At 38.8% G+C, this 11,123-nt stretch overlaps 1 protein-coding gene across 3 annotated transcripts; it reads right to left on the reverse strand.

The window, feature by feature from the left end:
- Positions 1-1,254: 1,254 nt before the first annotated feature.
- On the reverse strand, positions 1,255-6,722 carry yif1b (Yip1 interacting factor homolog B (S. cerevisiae)). 3 transcript variants are annotated; one of them, XM_085380668.1, is made up of 8 exons: positions 6,564-6,722; positions 4,946-5,048; positions 4,579-4,708; positions 4,328-4,432; positions 4,001-4,137; positions 3,585-3,740; positions 3,396-3,489; positions 1,255-2,467 (listed from the first exon to the last, which is right to left on the reverse strand). In XM_085380668.1, the coding sequence occupies exons 1-8, from the start codon at positions 6,598-6,600 to the stop codon at positions 2,312-2,314; spliced, it is 918 nt and encodes a 305-aa protein (XP_085236794.1). In that variant the 5' UTR covers positions 6,601-6,722; the 3' UTR covers positions 1,255-2,311. The 3 variants fall into 3 exon arrangements, with proteins under 3 accessions (XP_085236794.1, XP_085236793.1, XP_085236795.1); XM_085380667.1 differs by having other exon boundaries at positions 6,555-6,722; XM_085380669.1 differs by having other exon boundaries at positions 6,579-6,717.
- Positions 6,723-11,123: the final 4,401 nt, after the last annotated feature.

Here is an 11,123-nt window from a genome sequence, read left to right on the forward strand (position 1 = left end):
CTCAATAATGACTATATGGCTTTAGTACTTGTTAACAGAATTTAAAGAGTTCTTGAGACACAGTCTGGCTTTATGAGAAATAAGCATATTTCTAATAACATTAGACTAGTTTTGGATTTACTTGATTACTCTGATTTGGTACCAAATCAGATTTCCATGTATGTCAACTGCAAGTGTCCAGAGTGAGGACAGACTGAGGGACCCACTGCTGCACATCATCTGTGAGGCTTTGCACCCCTGATGATCCACCAGGACAAACTCAGCAGTGTGTGAGGAGGAGGAAGAGCCAGCAGCAGCTGACAGATGGAGAGAATAGACAGACTTTAATGTTCAGAAACCTAAAGTATGTATCAGCAGCAGAATGGAGCTAAAAATAAATGTCCATGTTTTTTTTTTTTCAGTTATATGAAGCTTGGAGTATTTTGGATTAGTAGCACTGCTGTGTTTGTTGCATCATATTGCTGTAATTGTTTGTATGCTTTATATATTTTGAGGTAAGTTGATCTATAGTGTTACATCATATTCTATAAGGATGTTATGTGTTTGGATACTTTCTGCCCAGTTTGACCCATTTAGCAGAAGTCAGCCTGTTTAAGGCTCTGATATCTATTCTGTAGGTATGACTTTCTCACCCAATAAAGGAATATGCAATATATCAGCCAACTCTTCATTTTATCACAAACAGTTATCACATTTAAATTATTAAATAATGGTACAGAAATAAGGCCTCATCTGTATAAGAAAAATTACCAGTACCGGGACCGTACGAGGGAAATTTCTTTTGCAGTTCATCTGATACGATAAAATTACTTATTATATTTTCCAGTGTTATTGTTTGTTTTTTGCTAGGGAGAACAGTATTTATTTTTGTTATGAGAATCAAACTGGTTAACATTCATAGGTGTTCTCAATAAGCTGAATACATCTAATTTCTGAAAAATGCAGACAGCTATCATTTGAATGCGATTCTGAAGTGTAATACATGTTTTGCTAGGGAAAAGTGTGCATTCAGTGACTGGTTGGTGAGTGGTTTCGGGAGGCTAGTGGCACTCTCAAGGTGAAATTAATCGCAAAGACCGAAAACCTTTGGGTGCTTGACTCCAAGCAGATTGCCATTGTTGCCCACAGTTTGTATGACACCTAATGGCTGCAAACAGTAACAAAGTACTTGTGGAGTATTAGCGAAAATGTGAAAAGTAGAAAGCAAACCGGAAACACTTTCTTAGGTTTACTTTGAAAGCAAACATTATCCGCTTGTTTGTGTTGCACACTTTCAAGTTTTATTGCCTCTCCACTAGTAGGTGGCAAGTGTTCGCAGGTAAGTCACCATCTTTCATGCAAACTACAGGTAACCATGGAAATCTGCTAGCAACAGCATAGATGTCAAGTTAGACACTGAAATAAAAAGGACTTTAGGTGAATGCACTACACAACAACCCCTAATCTTTAAACTTAACCACATTTGTTGCCTCTGACGTTCAATCTTTCACTCTTCTCCTGTAGAGACGTCCTGCAGGGGGACAGAGGGAGGGAACAGCGCAGACGTCACCGACTCGGCATTCGTTAAGAGTTTCACGACCGCTATCAATAGCAGTGTGTCTTTTTGGGGGGGGGGAGCAGGGTGAATTATACAATATATATATTTTCAGAATCAATACAGAGTGTGTGAACAATGGGGGTTAGGCATTATATGACATTTCTAGACGAGCTGGGTAACCCTGGTTTCCAGATAGATGTTTTTACTCATGTTGCTGGACAATTACAGCCATTAAAAAAAAAAACATTAGAAGGGGAAAAGCTTTCATCGTCCAAACGTTCAAGCAGAGCCAGTTGATCATTTTCAAACCCAGATTTGAGTTCTTTTTATTAAGTGGACGGTCTGTATGAGGTTACCGCTTTTTCTTGGCTCAGAGATATCACTCATGAAACATCTGCAATAATAGTCTTGCTGTACACAAACATACATACATACATAAATACTCCTAAAAACCCCCCCCAAAAAAACATAATTAAGCAGTAATTACACAGTAGAAAAAAGAAACTTAAAGCCAATTGCTCTTGCTACAAAATTGCGAAGACTTAAAAAAGGCAATGCTAATGAAATGGCTGTGCTGTGAAACGGCGGTAACGCCTCGCATCTTCTCTAAGTCGTCTTGTAGCGTGTTGTTCAGCTCCACACGTACGTGGAGGCTTCATGTCGCTGTGTGTTTCATCCAAGTCCAGCTTCTCTGATATGTATGTTGTGTTTATTTTCTTTTTTCAAATTTTAGTCAGGTGAGATGACGAGTTCTATGTGCAAGTGCTGGAGTTTTTATCTGACGAGGTGGAAAGTGAGCCAGTACATGAAAATGGGCTGTGCTGCTGCTATAGCCATGGTGAGGTACATCCTCAGTTGGTTTCTGGCTCCTCTCACTAGCTTCCCTTCTGCTGCTGCTTCTGACAACAGCTTCAGACGCAGAGTGCGTATCTGAGGAGAGACAAGCAAAAGATATTTGAAAACGTTTTATTTGCAGCTCTAGATTTTTTAACCTGAGCATCCACCAAAGTAGCTTTGCAAAAAGACAAATTTATCTTATACTGTCTTAAACTGGTGGGTTATACAACCCCCTCAGTTCAACTGTCGGACACAAAAACTCTTTCAACGCCTCTTTCTTTAACACTCATCTCCCTAAATTGTCTTTTTCTTCTGACTGGCTGCTCCTTGCCTCACCAATGCAAACAGCACGCATTGTGCTAAACAGAAGTCAGGGTGGAAACAAGAGTACAGGAAAAACAAATGATACAAAAAAACTTGAAGGCTAAACGTCTGACTCAAAAGGATTATTGCAGTCTCTGAAACTTCGGCCACGTTTAACAACAGCACCACCAAGTGGAAAAAACTTAAGTCTGCAAATTACCTGACCTGTCTAACTTTTTATCTTTAAATATGACTACCCCAAGTTTCAGGAAGTTATGATAAAAAAAAAATCAAGGAATTTATTATTATTATTATTGTTGCGATTATGTACTAAAAAATACAGAAGGATGCATTTGCACAGTTTGACGTGAGATCTATGAACCTTTAAGGCTTTCTGACATGTGTTCAAGCCTATAACCATCTTCAATAATTTTTCAAAAATAAAATCTGTACATCCATCCATCCGCTTATCCTTTTCAGGGTCGCAGGGGGCGCTGGAGCCTATCCCAGCAGTCATAGGGCGAGAGGCGGGGTACACCCTGGACAGGTCGCCAGTCTGTCGCAGGGCCAACAAACTCCACACAGAAAGACCCCGGTCTGATGGTGGAATTGAACTCAGGACCTTCTTGCTGTGCAGCAACAGTGCTAACCACCGTGCCACCCTAAAATCTGTACACTAAAACAAAATTACTAAACGTAAGTAAATAATTTTACTCACCATGAAGACAAAGATGGCAGCACAGCACCACAGCAGAGACAGATAATATGCCGGCTTCCCAAACAAAAGGCCCGCCACTAAGCCTACAATCATCCTACAGAAACAAAAGGAGAGATATACACATTTAAGGCATGACACTGACAGATTCAGAGTAATAAAAGGCAAACAATGACACCAATTGGTACATACCCAACATATTTATAGCCAGCAAAGGCCAGCAGGTCTATAGTGGTGAGGTCTGTGTTTACAGTGACAAGGTAGAGCGACAGGAGGACCACCAGGACTTCCATGATTAACCACACCAAAGCTGAGCTTGCCTGAACTCCCAGCAGCTCTGGTGAAAACCTGAGGAAGTCCATAGAAATAACAGAGTCCATAGAAATATAACAGAGAATACTCTAAATCCTTTATTATGAACCTGTGGTGATGTTCTCCATTTTTGGCTTTAAGGTTTGAAAAGGACAGCCTTTAAGAAAATGAAATGGCTTAAACCAGAAACACATAAAACTACAAGTCTCCAAAAAGTGTTTAAGATGGTCATAACCGGAGCTTAGGGTCATACTCAAATGTGCATCACTCTGATAAAAACATGGATGCAGATGTACCTGCTCTGTGTGCCGAGGGCCAGTCCGGCCACCAGGATGTATGTGATGAAGCCCATGGTAGGAATATAAAGATCGGGAGCGTTCACATCAAAGCGCGGAGCCACAGGAGTGTCCTGCTGGTAGCTCACCTCCCAGTTCTGCAACATACATGATCACACACTTACTTTCAAACATGTAAGACCCAAAATAAACATGTTTTTAAATATTTGGGTCTATGTGAAGATAGCAGGTTTCTTCTTTTATCTTAAATATTTATGGAAAACCACAAGCAATCTCTACACATATCCACCAGAATGATTGACATTTAGCAGGTGTAAAGAGACTCACTTCGTGCATATATGGGAAAACTAGAAGGCCCAGCTTCTTCCCGACGTACACTGTGTCCACAGCAAAGTAGTACTTTAGCTTGGAAATTGGGATGAATCTATCCAGCTGAAACAAGCAAGCATGCGGACATGAATACGAGGCTCTGACTAACAAGGGCAATCACTGCATTTATTCTACCATTATTATGAGATTAAACATGAGCAGGATTTTACTGGACTCATTCCTGTTAAAAATTGGTGAGCTGCTCTTACGTTCTTGTCAACCATTTCTCTCCCCTGGGATGCCAGCGAGCTGCCATATGCCATGGCCAGATTGGACATGGGCTCTGACAGGAGGGTCTGACCAGGAAATCCTGCAGTTTGAGGGCCGGCCTGCTGGTTCCTGCCAATGTGACACAAGACAGGGGATCAGCTCGGTGAACATGATGATCTAATCAGCAAAAGCAATATTTACAACACATGCAAGCAGAAGACAAAAGACATGAGCTCGATCAAGTAAAACATGAGGTGTGGAATGTTGTCGCCCCCTTCTGGCACTGAGTGTATTTGTAAAAACACAGTCAAAGGCTTCTTCTTGAGAAGGAAAAAACAGCTTCATCCTCATTGGCAGGAGTCCCACCTGTATCCTGCCTGTGGTCCAGGCCCAGCTCTGCTTGTATCCTCAAACAGCTGACTGCCATCTGGACTGTCCCCTGGACTATTCCTTAGACGCATACTGGGCTCTGTGTAAAAAGACAGAGTTTGGAGAAGGAGAAAACACTCATGATGGATATCCTTAAGGGTAATCAATCTGTCCAGTTAGAAAACATGAACTATTGTGAACCCATTTCACCTGTTTTGGTGAATACAGGTGCAGTGGAGAGACATCGATAAGAGAGCCCCTAAAAAAGGGGTTTTAAAGAAAATTCTGCATTTAACTGGGGCCAGTGAAGTGACTTCAGTGCAGGGGTAATATGCTCAAATTTCAATATTAGTGTAAAGACACTGGTTGCTGTAATTGGGCCAAAATGAATCCGTCTTTCTGATGATTTGGATAATCTTGTAAATAAAGCGTTACAGATGCATGGACTAATTTCTCAGAGCCAGTTTGAGATCTGGATTTTCTAACTTTTACTATTCGTTAAGTGGTAGAAAAATTATTTAACTGTTCTCAGAAGGGAATTTTAATTATGAGAAAAAAATCTGTCTCTAAGTTTTTGGACTCACAAACAAATATTTCCATCCCGTTTCAGTTCAGTTCTTAAAGGTTTCGAGACATCCAGCAATTATGAAGAGGTGTTAGATCAGAGGAAAAAGACAGGTATAACTTTGTATCATCTGCATAACAACAGTAAAGTATATTATTATTATTATTATTATGTATGATAGCAACAACTGGGATCGTGTAAAAGTTAACAAGTAATTGACTAAGAACACCCAAAGTTTTTAGACCACAGTGTGCTGTTGAAGATGCTGGTCTGAATTAGCTATAAAGAGAACTGTTAAGGAAAGTACACGTCTATTTACACAAAATAAATTCATAGTATGAAATCTCAGTACAGAAGACAGTCTTTTAAGTCATTTCCCTGAAGTATTATTCATATAATCAGACACTTATCACAAGACCTGATTACTGCATCCTCAGGCGCCTACTGCTTGTTTAGACCTTGTTTTCCTCTCCCGTGTAAAGAGCAGCACACGGAAAAGAGAAGTCTTAAGAATGGAATGAAATAAAAAAGTGAAATAAATATGTAAATATTACAAAACTGTTCTACTTTAAGCAAGAAAGCAAGCTTCTTCAAGAGGGCCCCCTCTGCAGTGGCTTGACACATTTTTTAAAAGCACAAAAATAACACTGTACATTCATTACTAATCATTAAACTGATCAGAGTTCAAATAAGCACTGTTTACTGCAAGCTCTGGCTCCTAAACAAACAAAGCTCAGCATAGAGGGAGCAAAAAAAGACTCCGAATAAGTAACGTCATCAGAGGGGACCGTTAGCCAGCCCAGCCCGTGCAACGGGAGACGAATTAGCTAGTTAGCAGTGTCAACACATATTGTCGGCGCCTATTATATAATTAAAGCTCTTTAATTAAAGTTGAAAGTTAAGCTTAAATTCACTGTTTAACTGTTTAACGTCAGCAGGTAGTCTCAACCGGCTGATAAGAGCGAGCTAACAGTAGCCAGCATCAAATGTGTGCATGCACCCGGCAAACGTATGAACTGAGCTAATGAGAAAATTACGTACGTAACTTACGCTGTCTGAACCCACTTTGAGTTGCAGTATAATCCATTTTAGAACAAGCAGGCGGTAGCGGCAGCTGTCAAACAAGCGACACTACTCGAAGTTGGTACTAGTTAGCGAGCTACACTGGGGAAGCTGTGGTCATTCATGAAATTTTACACGGAAGTGAATACGCTCTTCTTCTTCTTCTCTTGTAAATGTAACGATGAACGGACGTGAGAGGTGAACACCGCCGTCTGCTGTGTCGAGGTTTCTTCACGTCTATGCCCACGATAACGTTTCTATTGGTTTTTGCTTTGCTGCATTAATCATGGGCGACTGTGACTGTGTTAATAACCTTCTACACATAATAGCACATATTTATCCAGTATGTTTATTTTAACAGTTTTAACAGTGAGTAACAGATAATTATTTTGACCATAGTCTTATGAAGTAATTATTTTATACATTTTTATTGTGTAGTTTTCTAAAAAAAATACACAATGTTCCTGTCCTGTAAGCTATGGAAATGTATTAGTAATCTGTACAGAAACAGACACCCCTTATTACACGCGCACCTCATGGTTATTTTTATGGGTTGATAAAATTCGGTTCATATAACAGGGCTGATCTTTAATAGTAACTGGTGATTGTTTTATGATCTAGTATGGATAATAAGGATACGACATAAAATATAATATCAGTAGGAGTAATGTTATGAAAACTGACACATTCAGATTTCTTCCTGTCTGGAATTACCTCAAGGCGTGCAATTAGATTAAACACTTAGGCTATTACATAACCAGTTATTGGACAATGGGGGCATTTATAGACAGAGCTGGAAGTTATATTAAGCTAATAAGTTGGCTCATTAATTTAGTATGTGTAGTGAATGTGATGACCTCTCTCTTCTGAGCCGTTTGAACTTCCCTGCATACTGCCCATCTGTAATGTTGCTATAGAAAAGACAGAATGCAGAGACTCACAGTGGTATATAATAACAGTATGATTCTCCTCTGAAAGCACCAGGAGGCTACAGAGTTACCAAGATGTTTGTGTATTTTGGTGCCTGAACATTTACACACATCTAGTTTGCAAACCAACTAAAGTTCACTCCATTAACTAACAACAACAAAACATCAGTGATTTTTTTAAACTCTGTGACTCTGGACATTACAGTGCTTATCAGACTGTCAGTCAGCTTCATTGAACTGGAAAAACTTACTGTACATTACCGTAGCAATTACTGCTTACATCAAAATTGTCTGTAGAAAACCTTAGACACATATCTGACTATAATCAGTCATTTGTCATGTTGTAATTGGTCACACTGATCTAAAAATACCTATCCACGTTGGGATCTTGGAGATTATGTAAAGGTGATGATATGTATTTAAGTGAAAGTGAGACTGAAATGAATTTAATAAGACTCTAAAACTGTACTAAATGTATCTTAAAGTGACTTTTTAAAAATGGACTAGTACTTAAAAAAACATTTTCTACTCAATTATTCACACAAGTACACTCTGAACCAACGTTTACTTTTTTTGTTGCTTTTCTGTGTTCTGACTTACTGTAAAATAGACAAGACTTGGAATGTGATCACACTTGACTGCTTGGCTGCCCATGAACCATCACCCGTAATGCCTTGTTTTTGAGTGGCACGACAGGAAAGTGTGACAGAGTATTAGGGCCACATTAAAAAAATATATATATTATTGATCATTTTGAGAATAAACATGAAATTTTGATATAAAAGTTGCTGTTTCAAGACAAACTGCTACAGTTGCAACACCATCTGAGTTAGTGAAAGCAAGCGAAGAAGCATGCATGAAGTCATTTAAATCCACACCATTTAGTAACTCGTTGTTTTGACTGAAGACTAGATGGTTAAAAATAATGAGAATCTGGGGCTGTGAGCCTAGTCAGAGATGTGCCACTGACTTCCAAATATTAAGCAAGAAAATCAAACAAGATGTATAAAAGTGTGAATTTCGTGTTACTATTGCTGGCTTTATAAATAACTCATGAAGTTAAGTTGAAACCAAGCACACCATTGTTTTTCTTGTGACATTACCAATAAGTTTGATGTGTCACATGGCCCTCTTCTTATTGAAAAAACAAAGTTGTATCCAAGCTGGCCGACTTCTAAATGGCCACCATGGTCACCACCCATCTTGAGGAGTTTGCCCCCTCACATATACTAATGTGCCACAAACAGGACTTTAATATCACCAACCATTCCCATGTTATTACGGTGTATCCATATAAATGGCCCACCCTGTATACATGGTACACATACACACACGCCTACATATAGCTATATGCTTGACTTTTCCGGCATGGCTCGGATTTGTTATATAACTAATAAGTACCACAATAACTTTCAAGTTTTGCGATTGTTTTTCGCAGATTTCTGAAATATTTGTGCAACCTGAGTCTGTGAACAAGTTTATTTTAGCTAGTTTCAGATTTTAGTTTTGGTTTTATGACCTGTTACTAAATATTTTAGCTCTAGTGTGTGTAGCTTGTTCTCATATGTACATAATATCCTATCTGTCCAACACCGTATGAGATTTCATCAGCTGTATCAGTAATTTTATGGGTGTTTTTGTACACACCTCTTCTCGCTTGATCGACACTTGATGGACATGTCACTATGCATTATCACAAAAGATGACTTTCCTTTTTTTCCTTTCCTAGAACACCCAGCTATGTCTGACTGGAATAATACTTTTTCGTGGGCTAATCAGTGCTTTCTTTTACGTTACATACATCATTCAGCAAATGTGTTCTTCAGAATGTTTGACGACAAAAGAAAAATCTGTCTTTTATTCACTTTTATTCAGATAAATACGATTAGTTTAAAAGCATTTGGGGAGTTTCCAGACACAGCATTGGAGATGATTTACATAAAATAGCTTGGCCTTTACAGGAATCAAGAACAGCCAACACCCAGCCCCCAGAATGCGTTCCGTGGCTGCTTACACGACAGTGAACAAAAGATGCGGGGGTCACACCATTCAGAGACTGTGCAGCGACTCTACTGCCCCCAAGTGGCAAAGAAAATAAATAAATAAATAAATCAAGTGACGCACATTTAATGCATCACCCTTAAAGCGCTAATTTCCCTCATTTTGTGTAGTCTATGAAAAACGATTATGCACGTATTAAAAAGATTAAAAGAAATGTAAAGAACTTACTCTCTATATTAGGGGTTTCACAGTGTTTATTAAATATATAGCACTTTTAATTCATTCATTCATCCATTCACACAACAGCCTTATTAAAAAAAACAATATGTGAAAAAAATTGTGGCTATGATGTCTTTTTTATTGTATTTGTTAAAGTTGTGTTTTACAGTGATTGGACGTGGAAGTGTGATAAAGAAATGTACCCAGTAAAACCACATTTCTTCCTGTGGGTTTTAACTGATAAACATGATGTGAGCACACAAACTAATTTTGGCAACGAACTGATTCAATCTGTGGATCTGCTTCCTCTCTCTCGAATCGTACACATTTTGTTTAAGTTGACTTTGTGTCTCACTCTCTCCACTGACAGCTGGAGTCACCAGCCCTCAGGCACCGTGACAAACTCTGTACTGCACAACGAAGCTCTGAAACAGCCCGGCCTACACATGGACATGCAGGGCACATAAATGTGGAGTAATTTTCTCACGCTAAATTATGACACACACACACACACACACACACACACACACACACACACATGGGTTAGAGCAGGGACTATTTTGTCATGCATTTGAAAATCACTGCAAAGGGCACAAAGTACTATAGAGGTCTACAGTCATTAGAGGCAATTTGTATCATCATCAAAAAGTATCTCTTTGTACGGCATACAGAGTCCCAGGTAGTGTAATTATTGTTGTTGCACTCTGGTACATTTGGATGTGAAAACATTATTGCTGAAATAATCATGGGGTATATAAAGCAGGAAACAATTAGCTGTTTCTGGATGGTCATCAGTACTTAGTGTTTGAAAATAAGAACTGAATAACAGGAAAGTTATTGCATTTTGTTTTTCAGAAATTTTTAATGATAGATTTACAGTTTTTTACAGACGCTAGGACACATTTCTCAATACTTAGGTCACGTTTGCAAAACTCCTCACACAGTGAGCACAACAGAAGTCTATGTGGGTTATCATTGTTTTGGCACAAAATGCATTCAATGACTACATCTCTCAAATTTCATGAATTATCTTCTCACTCAGACACAACAACTGCCAAAAACCTTTGTACGTACAGGACATTTTGCATGTGCTTACATACTGTTTTCAAAACTGTTAAACTTATGGTCAAAACAATAACACAATGCAAAACTTGAAAAGACAGCAAAATCCAACAGCAATATTTTAGTGAAACATATTTTAAACTAACAATGCAGTTTAACCAGCCACAGCTGATTCTCATTGTAGATGAACATCTACACAGGTGTTGCTCCTTCAATTTTCCAACTCCTTCAATTCTGGCATGCCAGAAGATTCTTTCCTAGGTGTATTGCCCTAGATGACATAAGATGTGATGTGGATGACAACCTGTGGCCAAATGGAGGAGACCGAGTAGATTAG

The sequence above is a fragment of the Rhamphochromis longiceps genome, linkage group LG14 (assembly GCF_057381845.1).
Source record: "Rhamphochromis longiceps isolate RC_006_pf linkage group LG14, R_longiceps_female_GT1.1, whole genome shotgun sequence".
Lineage (NCBI taxonomy): Eukaryota > Metazoa > Chordata > Actinopteri > Cichliformes > Cichlidae > Rhamphochromis > Rhamphochromis longiceps.